The 20,847-nt window shown below is 36.9% G+C and overlaps 1 protein-coding gene across 3 annotated transcripts in view; it reads left to right on the top strand.

The window, feature by feature from the left end:
- NEBL (nebulette) overlaps positions 1–20,504 on the top strand; it is a 266,943-nt gene extending 246,439 nt beyond the window's left edge. For all 3 annotated transcript variants that reach the window (XM_042801950.1, XM_042801951.1, XM_032991536.2), the window contains 2 exons: positions 10,008–10,123; positions 15,542–20,504. In XM_042801950.1, the coding sequence (XP_042657884.1) occupies positions 10,008–10,123; positions 15,542–15,718 (293 nt within the window). In that variant the 3' untranslated portion in view covers positions 15,719–20,504. The remainder of the gene's footprint in view (positions 1–10,007; positions 10,124–15,541) is intronic.
- Positions 20,505–20,847: the final 343 nt, after the last annotated feature.

Raw genomic sequence — 20,847 nt, 5'->3', positions numbered from 1 at the left:
ATATCATTAGTAAAATTATGTGCAGTCATGTACTTGATCCTGGTTGGTGCTCTCCTTCCACCATTGCTCAGATTGGTTACACCCACTATGCAAATAAATAGCTGCACAGAAATCAAAGCACAGCTTCTGTGAGAAGAACTTTCAGGCTTCTCTCTTTAATGCAAATAGGGTACAATTGATGTTCAGTAAATGTCAGTTCAAATTGTAATTGAAGGCGTGTGGGTAGTGCAACATGTTAACATAACCTTCATTTTACTATTTCCATTTGTGAGGAAGCCTAGAGCAAAAACCTGCCTATTCACAATTTAAGAAGGAATTGCAGCTTCCTGTGGTACACTGTGGCCCCACCAGGACTGAGGATGCCTCAGGCTGGCTTTCAGACATTTTATGCCTTCATAAATAAAAGACTATGGTGCAGTGTGCAAGGAAAGGAAGGGCATATTGTACTCTGTTTTCTCAACTGAGACATGCTGCAGCTTACGTAGAATGTCAGCCAAAAAAGTCAGCTGGCAACAGGGTTTGTTTGTCAGTGACACCAAATCCCGACTGCAATTCATATTCAGAACTTCAGAGCAGGTTGCCATGTGATTTGGTTATATCCCAGTTACATTAGCAGTAGGAGAAATGGGGATATGTGTAAGTACTGTGGTGCACTAGTTACTAACAGATACATAGGCTAAACTCTTTGGACTGTACAGCTACCATTGAAGACTAATTCCAAAATAATATTCATAGCAGCTTCTGCTATAATCCATATAAAATGAATGGGAGCACTCCTTTTATATTTGAACTACTAGATCAGTTCCCAAGACACAGTATAATGTAGAACGTATATGTGGAAATACATGCATTAGATGTTGTAGAAATGAGTTGAAGATCTTGTCTTTTAGAAACGATAGTAAAAAAGATAATTTTCGTAACCCAGATAGGTCAGTGGTTCTGCCAAAACAAAAACAACCAGCCAAGCCCCTCCCCACTCCCATAGCATCTGTATGAACTGTGCTCCAAATATACAATCTGTTCTCCTCTAGTCCCAGTTAGTAATTCTTTTGTCCTTAGGTTGCAATAGAGTATATAATATATTAAATCTGCTTTTGTGGGGAAAATGAGTGAACTAAACATCTAGGAAAGATTTTGTAGTTGAAGATTCAAAATGTAATTTTTTTGTCAGTTGCACTACATTTAATTGATTTCAAATATTTGTTCATTGTCATAATCCTAAAGTGATGTTTTAGGATTCAAAACGGGACAAATAGAACTCTAGTTTTAGGGTTAAAAAACAAATAGTTGAGGTAGTTTTATTTTTACATTGTTGTAGTAAGAACTGGTCAGTGGGATCAGGAAGGGGGATGAGTGGTTTATATTTTAAGTGAATTAAATGGTAAGTGAAGTGGATTGTGGTAACTGCCCATAAAATTCTGAATGTCAGATATGGAATTCATACAGTTTTTAAAATCCCCAAAACAACTGTTTGTATAAGTCAGATAAAGACATGATTGTCACTCATTCTAAATTGTACTTTTGTGTTGTGTTCACTTCCACTTTACCCTATTTTTTAGCAAAAAACACAAAAACTTGTCTGTATGAGAGAATACTACAAACAGCTTCTTCCTATATTTTTAAAGGCTGGTAACCTTTTGAAACATTTTACTTACTGAATTTCGTGGGAGATCATTTACCACCCTATTTTATAACAAATACCATTAGCTTTTGTGTGAAAAAGCTTGTGTTTTAAGGGGCTGCCATGGAATTACATTTATCAAATCTGTTCTTCTGAGTGTTTATGGCCTTACAATCCTAAATGGCCTTTCCAATGACAGTCTTGGGAAGCTGATGGCATTTTCTGTTCATTAAGATTGTCTGTGCTTCCAGGAGAGGACTAGCTCAGGCTCTTTGCAGGCTGTAAAGTTGCCAGTCACCACCTCACTGCTCCACAGACAGTCCCAGGCAGGGGGTCCTATGCATTGTTTGGGATCCAGCTTCTTCTCTCCTGTTGGCAGAGCACAATATTACATGCATTTAACACTTCCTAACTCTATGATGCTTTACGATTACAATAATGTGTTAATAATTGCAAAGGCCTTTGAGCTGTGACTCGGCATCCTCCACCTGCTGTTTCTCAGTAGAAATGATGCTCTAAGGAATATGCACAACCACGTCTTGGCAAAAATCTTCCCTGTATTATTCTCTTCTGGTGACAACATCCTCTTTATTTTAACATTGACAGTAGAAAACAGGACATCCTTTGTTTCCATCCTTTTTCTCTAGACTAATATTTAATACCTGCTTGCAGACATGACTTCTGGAGACTGTGTTAGCCTGGGCTTTCCTTGTATATAGCCCTTTTGTGCAGTTCCTCAGAAGGGGAATGAAAGCCATGCTACCTTTATTTATAGGAAAAATGTCCATGAGAGACTGTTTTTTTGCAGTAGAGAGATTTAGACACTTCAGAGTGGCCAGAATGGACCTCAAGAGGTAGATTGCCCTGAAAAAGAATATAATTGAATTGACCTATCCACCATTTCTCAAAATATGAAGAATTAAGGAGAAGGCCTGAATGACCAGACATGTTCGCATGATGTACTAGAGAGGTAGTTGTCTAACTGTTCTGCCACTAGAGTAGATTGTACTTCCCAAATTCCCACTCCATTTGCTATTGGATGTATGATGGACTTATACAACAAAGACCAGTGTAACCAGTATTAATATTATTGGCTGTCCATACAAATCAGGTGAAATTTTTGTGACTATGTCTGCTCTCTGGAGTAACTGAAATATGAGATACTCCCCCTCTATAAGGAAAACAAATTACAAATAAAATGCAAGATTTCATGTGGCATGCACATGTTAAATATTCTTTTTGTAATTCCTTTCAAATTTTATTTTCTTTGTCATATGATAAACAGCTATGTGTGATCTCCTGTTGTAATTTAATTCAAAATCAGATTTTAATTTCTTATAATGAAACTACTGTTAAGAGTTATAATTGTATGATTCAAATTTCCCACAGTAATCTACTTCAGTTTGCATGGTGGGTACATATATTTAGGCTTAATAACTGCTAGCTGATAAAATGGTGTTACAAAATAATGGTGCTTAAAAGAATTTATTAGTCTAATCATGATACTAATGAAGAATGAAGTTTAGTTTAAAACATTTTATTTTATCCATTATAAGTAAACTTGTGAATAGCAAAGTTTTGATTGTTTGCATCATGAATAATTGTTAGTTATTTTAATACAAATACAAAATAAATCAATTAGTTGATACCACCTTCCCCCTCCCCCACCCCCATTTTTTTTTTTAAAGAATTAGAAGATTGCATGGTTTATTTCTTATATCTTTATAATTTAGGTTATGGAAACTTCCTAAGCTAGTAATGTTCTGAATTTACCACTGACTCCAAGTCGTTCAGAGCTTCAATTCTAAAGAGGTCAGTGAGCATGGCAGATATTTATTAGCACCTCTTGTGAATTAGGCCATACTTTCAGGTTGTTATTTCAACAACCTATTTATATCTGGGTTTGATATTCCAATTTACTAACTAATACTGACTCCTGTAATGGATAGTATGCAGACAAACTGCTGCTTCTGACAGCACCACTGACAGCAACAAGCCTGGTAACTCAGACATCCATGAAAACAGCCTAACTGACAAGTAAAGGGCAAGAAAAGAGAAGGAAAAAAAAACAAAACAAAAACAAAACCAAAACAAATCAAAAACACCAGAGGAAAGAAAAAAAGCGAAGGGAAACTTACTGTTACAAGAAAAAATGCCAAGATGCTTTACCTTGTTGTTCTCTACTGTTCTAAAAACAGCACTGTTCTGTATCAGGTCTCACCATCTACAGTCTTCAGGTTAGTACTTTTTATATGCTTATGCGGTCTGACCTATTCCCAGTAAATTTGACTGTGCTGTGCTACTTCTGACTAGAAAATAATAAAATTCTATACTAGATAAGAGTTATAATCAGTTTAAAGTATGTGTTTCTATTTTCTAGCTTGTTTAAAAAGTTAATGCTGAGCAATTTAACTTTAGAGCTGGCTGGGAATTTTTCAATATTGTTCATTGGAATATAGCAGTTTAATGCCAGACTTCTTCATAGGAATGCAGCACCTGTGATTAATGTCTCAATGCCAAACCCCTCCATTTTATTCAGTTTTGAGATTGTTAGGGCTATAGCTTGACATTTTGAAACAAAGAATTCATCTTTATGTTGAAAGCTGTTTAATTTTGAAGAGTCACACAAATCATAATAAACACTGGAAATCATCAAAATTAAACCTAGATCTTTTGAGATGATTGGCATTAATTTGTTTCTTCACCTGATTTTAAAAATTTCTTTTTGCACGAACCTTTGAGATATTTTTGCTTTGAGATTTTTTTTTTTCTTTTCATCCCAATTTAGGATAGGAGCATTCTTGGCGATCTGCACTGGAAAATTATTGCTGAGGTTTTCCTAATGTTATCTGTATATAACATATCTGTACTCTTCTGTTTATACTCCTGTGACTGCTTTTTTATCATGTCCTTTAGATACTATCCCCTTGCTCTGTACCATGGGGATGCTGCAGAGTTCTGTACCTCGGTTTAATCTCTTCACCATCTTTACCTCTGGGCAGACCTTCCACACTCATTAAAGTCTAAGTTCTCTGATACCTGTTTTTACTGTCAAGTAAACAGCTCTTGCTGGATACATGAGGCTTAATCTTTTCTAAACTTCCACCAGGACTTTTTTGAAATACTGTGGAGACATAGGATACAAGTAGTTGAGCAGTGCATGCTGCATGCTAGCACACAGGACCATTCTGCATTACATGGGATGCATTGTTTGGAGCTGGATGCTGGGACATCTGGAGGGAAGCATCTGTGAGAGGCTCAGCCCTTCTGTGGTTTGAACTCAGAAGGGGCTTGCATAGAAGTGAGGTGCTTGGGGGGATACCTTGGGACAGCTGGGCTGATCCAACAGTTTGATGCTTTCTGCTGCCTGTGGCCTTGAATACCTAGTCCTGCCTCATTCCTTGCACTATATCTGTTGGTGGTCTGATCCCTTGCTGAGCTGATTTAGCTCACCAAGCCAGCAGAAAAACAACCCAGCTGAGAGGAAGAGAAAGGATGGTAGCAGTGTTAGATTGCCTCAGCCAGCTCATGGAGCATGAGCCTCAGATATGCAGTGGCAATCAGGGTTGGACTGCCTGTAGCCTCTTTGAGATGTATCACCTCATGACTCCTGCTGAGTTCCTCCAACACTTTTAATTTTAGCAGAGAATTATGTTTAGCACATAATCTTTAAAAGCCTGCTGAAAGTTCATCTGTCATAGCAGTCAAGCTACTTTTCTTTTCATGCCTTTCACAGCCTATCTTTATCATACCTATCCTGCCTTACTTGTTGCTGAATTATCAAGATTCTTGTTTCTGGCTATCCTGTGTTATGGGCCTCTTTAAAACTCTCATTAAGTTCTTGGCTGACTACAGTTGTGTTCCATTTTTTCTGCTGTGTGTTCTTGTGCAGGATGTAAACTGCAGAATTAATGCATTCTTCAAATCTGTCCTTAGAATTCTTTCTCAGGATACCCGTACAGTTAACACAGTGCTGTGCTGAGTTCATCTCAAGAGTTTATACAGGAATATACACATCATGGGAAATAATAAACAGGAGGAATTAGAGGGTGTGTGGTTGCCCAAAGAGGTATACTGAAATCTCCAACCTGAAGTCAAAATTGACTGGACAAAGCCCTAAGCAACCTAACCTAGCTGCAAATTTGTCCCTGGTTTTAAAAGGGTGACAAGCTTTATTGCCTCTAGCGGCCTCTTCCAACCTTAATTGTTATATCATGACCTTTTGGCCTTTTTTTTTTTTTTTTTTTTAATTATGTGTTCACTTGTACTCTGTCGTCTCTTGTTTTTCACTTTGTTTCCTTTCTTTGAGAAAATGTAAGAGTACTCCATAAGAGTAAACAAAGTGATTGTTATTCTACATCTGGTCCGGTCAATGGCATGTTTTGCAGTAAATGGCAAAAGTGCAGTAGTTATCAGTGGGGTACGTTGTTTTACCATGGGTTGTCGAGGTTCTGCTGTACAAAAGAATGGAAGAGAATTTAAGTATGGTTTTGATAAAATATACCTTGGAACCTACCCTTTAATGATTTTTCTTTTTTAGCATAAACTTTTTTTAACCTTGTAATTATACAATGCCTTCTTAATTATTCCCTTCCTATTTTCACAGTCTGACCTTTTTATTTCCCAGTTCTTCTCAAACCAAGTCTTGGTTGGTATGCACTCTGCAGACCCCATTGTCTGCTGTAGCAAGTTGGTACTTGCAATCATTTTCAGCTTCTTTTTCTTGGAGGCTTCCTCACTGTTTGCGTTTTATCATGTTTGTTCATTTTTCTCTCTTTCTCTGAGGAAGCCTATAAAGATATAGTAAGAGATATATGATAAATTTCTTCAAGTAGATAATTTAAAATTAATATCTGGCTTGCTTGGCAAGTGGGACAAGAAAAAAAGTAAGTTTTGATACATCAGAATGCATCTGGTAAAGCCTTAATGCAACAAGAAAAAACATCCACCTGCACTTCTGGGAGCAATGGTCAGCCCTCAGCTCCCTCACCAATAAATCTGGCTCCAGCTAAATGAATTCCATGTTCCACCACTGTGTTTTATTGTTCCCTTAGGTTATCTAAAACCATTGCTTTTGCTGCTGCTGCAGTCAGTGATGTTTTAGAACTTCATATTTTGGTCTGCACCAAAAGATTGCATTTAACTATGTGTGATAATGATGAAGAAAAGTCAAACTTTTTTTCTGCATCATTTAATCTTACCTTGAATTACCTGTATGTCACCAGAAACACAGCTCAGGTTTGTTCTCTCTTCACTAATCTGTTTATGTAATTCCCAAATTATCTTCCAAATAAACAACTGTCTGGAGACTTAATTTTTTCTAAAAAATTGTTAAAAACTATTGATTGTTTTTTGCAGCCCTACTACAGTATTCTTTTAATGGAAAGAAAGGGTGGAATTATTCAATCATCTTCAACATTGATACGTGCTGATATATATGCTCATATATATGACACCTAAGTAAAAGTCTGGAGGATAATTAGCAAAGCTAATCCTAGAAATTCAATTTTTTTTGTTGGTATAGAATCTTTTTCTAATACTTCAGCTTCTAATGCTTCCCCAAATTTCTCTTGCTTTGGAAGAAATTTCCCTCACGGTTTCCATTGTTGCAGGTATATTAGTAAACAGGTTTGCTGAGACAGTTTGACAGAATTCTCTCAGCTTGCAAGAAGCAAACAAAGCTTGCAAGAAGCTGATTGCAAAAGAGGAAATCATGCCTCAGACCTGCTGCTGACATTTGTCACAGAGGCAGGAGGCATGGGTTATCCTCCCCAAAATAGGCCTGTTGATTTGGAAACTGTAATGAAGCACTCAGTAGGTTTGTTGCCTTACACTGACAAGGGATGATTGGTAGAAATTGAGACAAATCTGTTCTTGGGAGAAGGAACCAAGATGAAAAAGTTTCTATCAACATCTTCACTTCTCTTAGGAAGAAGAAAGGGACTCTTGGGATGTCTGCTCCTACCAGAGGCCAGGGAAAAGCTACTGGCCCTTAGTTGCTGCAGGGTGCTGAGTGATCAGTGGCCAGTGTTGGCTTAAGTTACTACTTCCTATTAAGTTAAAAAGTTCAAGCTGTGCTCAGTTTTCAATGCGCATAACCAGTTCACTGCTGGTATGAGGAGATGAGACTGTTGGCTTCTATGAACTGACCTACTGGTGGTAATGAATTAGACAAAATGTATTCATTCCGGCTCGTTCACAGAACCTTTGATTAAATTGTGTTTTTCTCTATTTTCTCATGAAGGGATACATCTGGTCATGTAGAAATAGCTTGTAACAACACTGAAACATAAATTATTTGATGAACTATTTAGGACTATTCACATAATGCATGATAATCCTGTGAACATGTTAACGAGCAGCAATTCTCTGATGATTAAACTGCTTTAAAATGTCTTTGTACTCATATGTCATTAGAATGAGCTTGGCACTTCTAAAACATCCATTATTCATCACATTCCAGTGTTGCATCTGACTGTGTACCACTTTAATTTCACTCACTTAGCAAAGCAATCTATTCATTACAGTAGTTTGAAACATGTTTTCTAAATCAGAAACCCCCCAGTTAAATATACAGTACTACTTATCTTTACAAGTATAGTAGAGCCAAAAGTAACATTCCAAATTGTAATTACATCCTTAGTTCATTTGAATATGATAACTAAAACTAAATGGATGTTTTAAGAAGAACCTTTGTTGAAATCGGTGATTTTGTTAGCTGGGGAAGCAGTATAGGTAGAACACCTTGCTGGAAGCACAATGTTGACTTTTCTTTCTGAAATAGTTCAGTAAACATTTTCTCGGTAATCCTTTTTGACATGCATTTATTGTCCTGATCACTCAAGAAGCAGAGAAGGACAGAGTATTATTACTACAAATATGAATTCTTCTTATAATTTTCTTTTTAATGGACGTTTCCTGCTGCTCCCATCTTTTTTAATTTTAGAAGTCCTGGGTCCTTCCATACATTGTGAACCCCATTAAATCCTACATTAGCTTTGCTCCTTTTTGAATCTGTGTGATGGCTGCTCCAAAAGTGGTTCTTACCTCCCAGCAAGCCCAAGAGATGTATCTCAGAAAGTATCGGACTTCTGAGTGACTCCATGTTTGAAGATTTTTGACTCATGGGCTGCATGGGCTCCATCTCCTGTAAGTGAAAGACTGCTTTTGTCAGAGGATATAGATAGAATACCAGATAAATGGACCACCTGAAGAAGTATCAACAGAAATTCATTTTCTTTTCAGTTTAGCTAAACAAATATCCAGTTGAACTAGTAAGATTCTGGTAAATAACAGTGGAAGTGGGCTAAGAACCGTACAAGCCAGAAGTCTTTATTCTCAGAGTGCATGAGAGTCTTGCAAAACAGGCACAAATATGCACTGACTAAACTTTTAATCTTTAGATTTTGAAAACCACTTCAGTCTCTTAATTTTGCTTTAAAAATTCTTATTGGTCTGATAGGAAAATAGTGAGTAGTCACTTATGCTGTACTTACTTCTTTCAGATTTTTGATTCTGTTTTGGTCTGTTGCCTAAGTAAAGTGTTTGAGTAGATATGGAACGTTTATGAATGCTTTTCTAGTAAGCAATAGAGGTAGGGAGTTGTATTAACTCTTTCAGCAGCTCTTGGCATGATAAAAGTCAACGTAATAATGATTAGCATACAGAATTGTTAAAATAATGTAATTGTTAAAATAATGTGAATAAAATATGTGTGAAAGAGATGGAACAATTGTGTGGCAAGAGGAGGATGCTGGAACAGGTGGACTTGGAATTATTTAATTAACCATTGATCTCTCTGTTTGGTTAAGAATGTTGATGGAATCAGAATAAACTAAGAAACCCAGCCATGGGCTCACTGTTTTACATTTCTGTCTCTTCCTGTGAATCACAGCCCATCTTTCTTCATAGCCCAATAATTAAGAGTTAGTTTGCAATAAGTTAAGAGTTAATTGCAGAGAATTTCTAGTGAAGCATTTCAAAGCTGTATTACTATATAGCTTTTTTCATCAATCTTTCATTTAAAAATGGCAGGTATTGGCACATGATATTTAGTGTGTCATCTATGGCAGTATCAAAATTGAGTTAGTGGTGTCTCAAGCTTTTGTATGCCTTTTTATGGTCAGATTTCTTAATGTACGTTAAGCTTTTCCTTATGACTGACTAACCTTGATAGTGTTTGTGGATATATTGCTATAGCTTTGGCTATATTTATGTGTCATTCAACCTATGAAAAGCCTTATGTTGTATATGGAAATTTTTCTGAACTGTTTCGTACTGCGGATCTGTTACTTACAATGAAAATAATTTACAGTTTCTACAAAATGCTAGATAAGGACTTATTTTTAAACTTAATTAATGTGTCTGTATTTCTTTTAACACACAGCCCCTGTCCTCCCTGGGGCATATCAGCAAAGCCAGTCCCAAGGATATGGATACATGCACCAGACCAGTATGTCATCCATGAGGTCCATGCATTCACAGCCTCATTCAGCAGGTCTGGTGAGTATTGGATTTAAAGAATGATTTTATTTGGTAAGCAACAGTGGCAAGAACTTATATGTCAGAATGCATTAAAAAAAAATAATTTACTATCTCCAGAAGGCAGAGAAATAACTGAATCTTCTACCTGCTTAAAACAAATAGTAAACACTTGGGCAGTATTTCACAGGCTGAACTTTGATGTTAGGCTCTGCGATAAATTCAGTCTCCTAGTGCTGGATGAAAACCACTGAACTCTTAAGATCACCCTGTTGGTTTAAATTTGCTGCAGATTTTTTGACTTGCTGATTTTGTATTAGCTTGTGTAAAGCTAGCTCAGACTGTATTGGTGTGCCCTTTCTAATTCAACAGAACAGTCATACACCCACTTGTGCCTGATCCAGATTGAGTTAACTGCTGGGTGACTGGGAAGCAGCTTTATCATGAAACCATGGCCACAGTCATGAAGTTCTTAACTGTGGTGGATGGGAATGTAAAGCTGGAATGAATATTTGATTTTAGAAGTAGCTGATCATGGAAGGAGGGCTGAATGGGTATTCAGCTGGGTTTTTTACAAAAATTAGCTTATTTTTTCTTTTTGAGCTCTTCATATATATGGTTCAGTTTTAATGCTCATCGTATTTTTTTAATAACATCACACTACCTAGAGATTTCATAGTTCAGATCCAGTCACCTTTTACCTTAAAAGTAATGACTTGTAATTTTGAATTTTAAACTATTTTGAATGGATGTATATTTACTACCTCTGTCACCATTTGTAGAGATAAATAGGTATTTAACTATGAACCAAACATACAGCTCAATTAGCTGAAATTTGTATTTTTCTTTAAGACTGGAACTCTGTTGCATTTTATATTATAAAGATCATGATGTTCTCTGAGGTTTGGGTGCTTTCAGGCTTGCCAGTTTCTCAGCTGCTTCAGGATGAGGGACTAATTTGCTGGGAGGTCTGGGATCCAGATACCTGCACCTTTGGGTGAGCCAATAACCTGAGAAACTCTTTGGACATCTGCATGACAGCTGTGAGGTAGCTGAAACTGGAATCAGCCATTAACTTCCAATGATGTTGCAAGGCACTAGGGGAGCTGGCTGCTTTCCAAAAGGGCCAGAGCCCGACGTGTGGGAGACATGGAAGGCTAGGCTTTGCCAGCAGATTTGCTAGTCCTTGGGGAGCAAAGCAAACAGCCTTCAAGTCCAGCAGAGAGAGAATGGAGATACATGCATATCTCAAAATGCACTTAGCAGCCTTCACAGCTATGTGGGCAGGTAGATGGCTACTATTTCCCTAATATCTCTATCTCCCAGTGATTTACTTGGTGGGCTGCCTGTTGGAACAATATAATTTCAATCATCTTGAGAGAATCACCACTTGTCTCTTCTTCCAGAATTGGGAATGCAAAGGTAATAGGAAAAGGAAGAGAGTGATGTTAAAGCATTTTAAAAATAAAGGATTGACTGAGTGTCTCAACAGGATTTCTTATCCGTTTTGTGAAACTGTTGTCATTTGATGTTCTTTTGAGTGATAATAGCTCTTTGTAGAGCAAACAGCAAACAGCATGGTTTGAACAGATCTTGTTGCTGTTAAAAACTGAGTACGTTTCCTTAAAGACTACACACCAAACATTTTTAGAGGGAGAAAATCAAGGACTGATGGCCTGGTGTTGACTACTAACTTGCCTGTCTGGTGAGGAAGACAGAGCACAATCTTACCAACCCCAGGGTAATGATACTGCTCCAAAAGAGGCATCTCAGATGCAGCTAGAAACCTGGCATGCTCCTTGGTCTTTCCACCTTTACATCAAAAGACTATTTTTTCTTTAGCCTGTGCAGATTATCCAGATGTGCCAAGCATGTTACACTCAACTATTGGGATGATACAGGGGGCTCTCGGTGTGTGCTGGGGGAAACCCCCGATTGGGGATGTGTTTAAATGTAGCAATTTCCACAGACTTAAGATTGATGGCAGTCTTGGAGTACTTTTAAAATGGATGAGGACGTGCCATAGGAGATCTGACAAACTTACACAATGTTAGGTTCATTGCTCTCAGCTGCCTGTTCACTTCTGGGCTTGAAGCAGTACTACCAGAGGTGCAGCATTGTCTGGCTAAGCCAGGCAGAGGCAGAGGGAAGAGAGAGGAAAATAAGAGGGGGAGGAGACTGGAGGACAGAAATCCTAGCCTGAATACTGATCTTAATGCACAAGCAGTTTTTGAGACTTAACTAAAAGCAATGAAGGTGACAGTTACCCATCAGTGCCCGAGTTTGGCCAGGACATCTCTAAGGTGAGAGAGATTAAGATCCTGTGGGTTATATCAGGGTGGGGATGATTGGAGAGTTAGCTGCTGTAGTAAAACCTACACCTTTCAGCAGGTTTGTTGTATTGTTTTCAAATCAGGGTCCTCAAAAGACCTAAGTTCATTATATAATCACGTCCAACAATTTCCTATATTGGGAAACAGAAATTTTCTAAATTTTGGTTTATTTAATTTTGAGCTGTGTTTTGTATCAGGCAGTAACCAAACACAGTCTTTTTTTTTTTTTTTTTTTTGGCAGATAATTTGCATTATTTTCTGATTCTTAACTTTTGCTCACTTTTTAAGAGAAATTCTGCATAATGGGCTGAATGAAATTGTTACTCAGAGTACAGAATGTTTTATAAGAGCCCTGAAGGCTGTTTGCTTCTTCAGAAAATAACAGAGGGTGTTCTTACACCTTCAGATAACTAAAAGTGATAGAAAAACTAAAGCCTAGGTTGCAAGTTGGCTTTCCTTGATAGCTCCTGTATGTGAAGGATACTGCAACAGGTACTGCTCCTTGCAAGGAGTCCATAGAATAAGTATAAACTGGTGGTTGAAGTAGAAATACGCATCTGTCAGCTCACATCTGTCTGGGGAGCTGGGAATGCAACAGCTGGGCTTCAGTTCTTCATATGCACAAGACTTACTGTTTTGTCTAAGCAGTGTAGCTGCAAGTTGGACCTCTGAGGAGGTGGGAGATGAGTATTTGACGGTTTTACAAAACCCCAACCTTTTCTTATATTCTCTTATACTCTTAGTACCTGCTAAACTTGCTACTGACAGAAGAATAATTCACTGAAATGCATTTTTAAAATCCCTGCTTTGAGTCCTTTAAGCATTGTAATTCTCAATTATATAGCCCAGACTACACTCTGAAGTGATAATTAGGCATTAAATGCTAACAGGATTATTATGGAGATTTCTCCTGACAGCCATTTAGCACCTAATTAGGTGTTAAGGCCATAAATTCAGGTTTCTCAGCAGCATTTAGGGCCCTAATAAATTTTTTTAAAGTTTGAAATTACCAGCTTGTCTTCACAACTGTGCCACCGCAGTGATGTAGTCAAGCTGCCTTAAAGGAGACAGCAGTAGTATGTCCTGTGCTATGATGCTCTAAGGATGAGTGGGCATCCTTCTGAGCGAGCAAAAACTTCTCTGTTTTTTTCCAATTTTATGTTAGTTTAATAAAACACTTAATCTCTTCCCTCAGTCTTTGCCCACTGAAGGGAGACTTAAGCATGGCTTAGAGGAAAATCCATTCTCTGCCTTATGCCATATAAAGACTTACTACCATTTTTCTTAAATGGACCTTTTTTTGAAATAAATTGTTTAAAGGACTAACTGCTGCCGAACTTGATGTAATAGCATATTTTTCACTGTTTTTCTGGAGTTAGTTTCAAGGCTCAGTAGAGAGATCAGTTGAAATAGTTGGTAAAAAAAAAGATTCTCAAAGGCAGAGACCATTCCTTAGGATCTTCCAACCTCTAGTTTTCTAGCTTGTGAATCTTTAAGGAATTTTTGGTGATGATAGAACCTTCCCAATTAGTTGCTTCATTGTAGTGCATAAACAATGGTCCTTTTTTCATCACCTTCCATGAACACTTGGAAGATATTAAGGAACTACCAAGAAACAATATACTTCTTGTTGAAAATCTCTCTTGGTCACAGCCTGTAGGGCAGCAACATTGCAAGGCACGGCAGAGAATAATTATACAGAGCAAGACTCAAACACCATTCAGAGTAGGCTTGTTAGGAAAGGTAGTGGCCTTCAGTGCTTAACCAGGAGTTGATTTCTCTGTAGTGCTTAATCTGCACTTCCAATGATAAAGGCAGAATCAAGACAGAAAGTGTATTTCTAGCATGGGAACAGTAATAATGAGTTGCCGTATAGTGTTTGGATTAGATGATCCCACGTTTCCAACAGGTGACAGATGGTCTACTTGCTGTATGTGGAGGAATCTCCATCTTTTCTGAAAATAATTTAATTCAAATCCCGCAAAAAAAAATATATGAGATGGAGTAAAGCCAATCCAGAGTTGTTTTCCTCAACTGGGAAGCAGAACAAAGTTTACTGTCTCTTAAAAGGTTTAGACAATTGTACTAGGTATTAATTGAAATATTGACTGTTTTTACCTTTTTTCTTTTTAAATCATTGTACCAGAAAAATTCAGCTAGATATGGTGACATACCGAAAATTACTGGTAGGGAAATTGAGTATTATCAGTGATGCTTGCACTGCTCTTGGCTTCTGTCAAGAGACAGGGCAAGGAGAAGGAAGTACTCCTGGGAATTTTAAAATGAGCTAGTTTTGTTCTGCTAAGATACAAGGGGAGACTGTTCCCTCTGATTTTGAAACTTCACTTTGAATTCCAGTAAATGATAGAATTTTATTGGTTATGAGTGGAAATAAATACTGTATTTAGAAAGAAAATAGAAATCTTGGCTTACAGTGGGCAGAAACATAGAGAAATTTGGCTTAGCTACTGATAGGACTTGGTGTTCTGTTTAGATCAGTCTTTTATCTGAATGTGCAAAAATGAGTATTCGTAAAAATTATTTTTGCAGACTTTTTGAAATCTTGTCTTTTTTTTTTTTTCATTAGATAATAACCTATTCCTAATTCTTAATTTGGGGTAAAAACCTAGTGAAATGATGGATATTCAGTGAAATGCCAAAGTTAATGACTTGGATGAAGACTGTATTTCTTTTCTGTAGTAAAGACACGGGAGAAGCTATTTGGGAATCATGCAAATAGGGAACAGAAGCACAGCTAACCATGTCTGGATGCAACAAACTGTTACTAGTGAATATATGAAACAACTGTTGAAATATTTCCAAAGGCAGTGAATGGCCTGAAATCTGTTTGTATGAGGACTTTGGACAATGTAGGTTCACAAAAATAGTTGTTTTGCTTCTCAGAAAAAGGGGCTATATTCGCTGTATAGCTGACAGGGTGGAGGGTATGCTGTTTCTTTTCAACAGGTAACTTGTGATTTCTCTCTCTGCCTTGCTCCCTCTGTTCTTTTCCCTGCTCTTTTAATTTTCTTTGTGCAAAGAAGAGAAGGAATCTATCTCTGTTTAGGCTTGAGACTTTACAGCCTTGTTTTCTTTCCTTCAACAGAGAACATACAGAGCTATGTATGACTACAGTGCTCAAGATGAAGATGAAGTTTCCTTCAGGGATGGTGATTATATCATCAATGTGCAACCAATTGATGATGGCTGGATGTATGGTACTGTTCAGAGAACTGGGAAAACAGGAATGCTTCCAGCAAATTATATTGAGTTTGTTAACTAATTTTTGTCTCTAGTCCTTTAAGCTTTATTATGATTTACTCAAAATCTAACCTTTTAAAAAAAGTCAGAAGAATCTTTTAAGAGTACACGTTCATTACTTTATCACTGCTAAAACAGTCTGCGTTCTCACTCCGAATTCAATTTAGAGTCCTTTAAAGTAAAGCTAAATAATCAACCAGAAGCTTAGTGCTTTGAAAACAGCATTGCTTATAATAGTGCTCCCTCAAAATGAAAAACATATACAGAAGCCTGGTGCTGCCAATCCTATAAAGATTTCAGTCAATTAGCTGTAAAGGGGAAATACCTTTTCCCTACACTTCAAAGACATTGTTTCTCTTTATAATAACAATCATAAAATCGATTCACTTCTTATGGCACTCTGAAGTCACAGGAGGTTAACACACTGTGTTTGAACACATCTTCAAATTATTAGGGAGGTGTTTAATGTTTGAGCAGTTAGCATCCTAACAAAAATAAAAATGTTGGGTAGATAATTCAATCATTTAAAATTATGACAAGTGTTATGCTAGTGAAAAAGCATCTAAAAAACCGTACTGCCCAGCAGCCTTACAGTAAACAAGTCTGTTTTGACAGCAGAAATTTCCTGACTCTTGCATACCCACATTAATCCCTGGATTGCCCATTTTCTCTTATTTCCAACAGTGACCTCTTCTATCAGCTTTGCTTGCATCCCAGTCCATCAGTTAGATCCATGCTTGGTTCTTTGGTATCTTTTCCACAGAAATTTCCTTGCAAAGACTATCTAGACTATAAAACCTGCCAGCTCTTCTGTTTCCTTCTAATAATACTTAGCATTTCAATAGAAACTTCTATTAGGGCAATGTACAACCAATACTTCATGGTAGTTCCTTTACCTTCACCTGTACTGCTGTAAATAAATATCCTGTGTGAGGCCCCAGTGCTGTGCAGTCACACAAAGCCTGAAGTCATATCCCTCCTTCCTACCACAGGTAACTCGCTTAATGGCTGCTTTGCTGATGAGCTAATGTACCTACCCCTGCTGCAGAAATACTTGCACCTCCATTGAAGAGTGGGGGAGAGCTCTGGTTATTGTAGTGCATTTCAGCTCAATGGCCTATTGCTTCAGTTTCCTCCAAAAATCTTGGTGATCCAACAGTGGGTTGTATGCTTGCCAAATGATTAATGATGGAGAAGTATTATGTTTTCTTTTAGTGATTTAATCTTTCTCATAACTGACAGTGAAGGGAAAACTAACCAAACAGAAGTACAACATACTCTATGCTCTTGTGCCTCAGTTTAGCCATCCGTAGAAAACACTGAAAATATTTTGCTGACAAACCTTCACATACACTATTTGGTGTCCATTAACTTATGATCAGAACTGAGAGATCCAGATCTCAGTCTGTGAGGCTGAGGAGAGGATCAGATAACTGGTGACATAATGGACCTGTAAGAGGGACTGTGTCAGCAGGCTTGGGTCACCGGGAAGTTGCTTTTGCTTTGATTGGGTGCGGTGAGGGTGCTGTGTTACCTCATAGGGAGAAACTCTGAGAGGAAGGACAAAAGAGTTAAAGATTCACATGGGAATTTACTCGTGTGGATGCATACATGTATAAGGAAGAAAATGTTTTTGCTGATAGTATCATTTGTGGTGTTCAGCCATGAGCTAGAGAAGTTTAGTTTTGGAGTAGCTCTCAGAATGTTGAGCTTGCACTGGCCTTCTCCCATTTCTGAAATTTTTAAAGTAGAATAAATGTAGAATTTATAGACAATTTTGTATTTCTCATTTCACAAAGTAAGCCAGTCTGCAATACCCATTTAAAGAATAAAGGCATCAGGCAGTATGGATTTGTTATGTCAGCTGAAAGTTGTCAATGCAAATACCTGCTGGTTCTATTTTTTCCATACATTTAGGAATTGGAAAGCCTATGCAATTGCTTTTAGGTGTTGCTAACACAGGGCTGATCCCAGCTGCCAAACATGGTGGAATGACTGCATAAAAAAAATATTTTAAAATGTCCATGACTCTGGAATTACCTGTGGTTTCTTGTCAGCAGCCTAATTTCAAGGCTAAAGCTGACCAGGAGCATCTAACTTCAAAAAATGTGGTTTAAAACCAGGGATGCAATTCTGTAAATATGCAATATGTATGGGTGACACTGCTGTCATTTAAAATCCTTGAAAGTTTTGCATATAGAACTGTTGCAGCAGACCCCTCTGCATTACTGGTGAGTTCCACATTGAATTAGCAAACTTTGTAAGTCAGATGGCTTTTTCAAAAGGCTGATGTGATAAACTGATCTAGAAGCTTTGAAATATGAAATCTGCTTCTGTGTTGGTTTTCATCATCAGCCATCAACAGCAAGGAGAGGAATCCCATCTTGTGATGGTTGGGAAATTTTTCTGATGATGCTTGAGGCAGAATTGGCTATCACTCGCTGCTGTGCTGCTTTATTAGCTGTGTAATGCTGACAACAATAAAAACAAGTTGTCAGTTTGTTAACCAGATATTAATAAAAAGAAATACAGGGAATAGATATATTGCATCAAGTTGCAATTTTTAGTGACTTATGAAAAAGAAAGTCTCCGCTGATAAATACACTATCATTGTTCCCAAGTGAGGAGATGGCTTGCAGTGTTGAACATTATATGTATAGTGGAAAGTAAATCAGAAGATGAGTGTTTGATAACATTAGCGGACTATGTTATGCTAAACAAGAGAAATAAAATTTTCTCTATGAATTTTGAATATTCAGTAGCCTGGCAAAGCAGGTAATACAATTTACAAAATAAAAAAAGTTAAGAAAACAAAACAGTATGTGAATTGTATTTCTCTTGAGAATGGTATGTCAGCAGAATTATTAAGATCTGTTTTGAGTTACTCATTCATGTAGTCAGGTTTTTATGTTGTATATGCTTAGTAATCTGTGTTCATATGAAATGGTTCCTGCTTTTTGATATAAAAAAAACTTTAGTGTCATTATGCAGCTTTGTTCTAAGGAATGCTATCAGAGGCCCAAAATTATCAGAGTAAATTATAGCAATGTTTTTTAAGATCTAAAATTTGTAAGGTAGGGAAAGTAAGTCAGCAACCAAATTGTGCTGGCACAAGTTTTACAAGGCCTATGTTGGAGCCTGTTACATGCAGTGGGACATAGAGGTGAACAGATGTTATATGCTGTCTTGTCACCTTTAAAGTATATATTCCTTTTTAACACAGCATGTTCCCCTCACTGTACTTTCTTCCTGTAGACAACATTTTTCTGGGGAAAAGACTTTTAAGGAGCCAAGTTTCCCAAGATGTTTCAAATTTCAGGTTGGAAGTTCACACATTCCCATTTTAAGCATTTTAGAAATAAAGAAGATACAGAGTGCTGTAATTCTTGCTAACACAGGTATAAATGTAGAAAATTACATAGAGCATATTCATACATATGTACAAGAACAAATGGGTGCCTTGCTTTTCATTACTCTTTCTTGCCTGGCTAATCTTCATTTTCTAAACAAAGCTCCTTACAGATACTGCGGTTGTAATTTTTCATTATGGAACATTAGCATTTATTCTTGATGAAACAGGGTTTTCTTGATTACATTTGACATACTATAAACCACTTCAGAAGATTGGGATTTGACAGAGAATCACCTCCCATGGATTATATTTTTGACAAATGTGTCCCTACCGAGTGTTCCTCAGGGATATGGAAGGTCTCCAATACTTAGGAAAGGTAATAATTCTAGTTTTTATTGTACAGTGACTGCATGTCATCTTGTACAATGAAAAAGAAATAACAAATACAGAAGTCTTTGTCAGAAAGTGGTACAGGGTATAAAATGTTTGATTTTAATTATGTTGATTAATACTCCATTTAAAATACAGAATATGCTTTAGTTAGTAAATGTTTAAATAGTATACTGAAACAGACAAAAGATGCTGTTGAAAGAAGATCTCCAAACTGATGTGCTGGCAAATGCAAAGTACTGGTGAGCTGTAGAAGAATAAATCATTTTGCAATGCTTTAGTGATTTTCTCCAGCTTTATGCCATAGGAACCCCATCTCTCCTTTTGAAAGAAAACCTGAAAGCTATATTTCCTAAACTGCCTGCACTACAACAGTATATTCAAAGGAATTTCATATGCTTCTTGTGTCTGATAAATAGAATTTGCATATTGTACTTAAGTTGTAATACAGTTGTTGTTGTCATTTGTTTAATTATTATTATTTTAGGGGGGAAATAAGCTATACTGTAGCATTTCAATCGTGTATTTAATATTACTATTAGAAATTGCTAGATCATTGGAAGACAGCAATGACTGTATTGACATTGATTAGCATGATGTGGAAACTCTCTCAGCTGTTGGTTTTTGCAGTGTGATATAAAAAGCAAAAATGAACCGCTGTGCAGTTTGGCTTATGTTTGCTTAAAAGTGTGTAAAGTTTTAGTTATTTTGCAAAATTGTACTGTATTTGGGAGTATACAGTTATGAAGGTAACAACTGTTTTTCAAAGGACAGATATACTTACTCTCTTGGATCATATGATGTATCATCTTAATTTGGCTTTTGTTATGCAGAAAGTTAACACCAGCTATTAAAATATATTTTAGTAGAAATGCTTTAATTCCTGTTTCTTCCTCTACACTGTGAATATTTAAGCCTTGGTGGACTAGAGCAACATCATGCTGCCCAAAGTACTAACCTATGCAAACTAGTTCACATTTTAGTTGATGTCACAGTGGATGTAACATTACAATTTATTTTGCATAACATTTAACGTCATTCAAATAAAATATTAAACCCAGCACTATGTATGTATTATATTCATAAACAATACTCTACAAAGGTACCATAGCCATTAATATAAGTTATCAAAGATGTATGTTTTAACTAAGGAAGCTTTGAGTTTTCAAACTTAACTAGAATATTTAACACTATTATCTTCAAGCTTGATAGTTTCCTAAAACACCATTTTATTTCAGAACTGCCTTCTCCTCAGAGGGTTAATTTGCTTTTTCAGTCTGTGTTTGTAACCCTTCAAGAGAACAGAGAGTTACATTCGATGTCCCTTGGTTTGTTTAAATAAGCAAAAGTAGTAAGTGAAAGAGGTCTGCTGATTTAACCGATACCAAAATGGACATTTGGTTAGGCAT

This window comes from Tyto alba, unplaced genomic scaffold (genome assembly GCF_018691265.1).
Source record: "Tyto alba isolate M040663 unplaced genomic scaffold, T.alba_DEE_v4.0 Super-Scaffold_38, whole genome shotgun sequence".
Classification (NCBI taxonomy): domain Eukaryota; kingdom Metazoa; phylum Chordata; class Aves; order Strigiformes; family Tytonidae; genus Tyto; species Tyto alba.
Note: the sequence above shows the minus strand (reverse complement) of the source record. Positions and strands in the feature narration are given on the sequence as shown.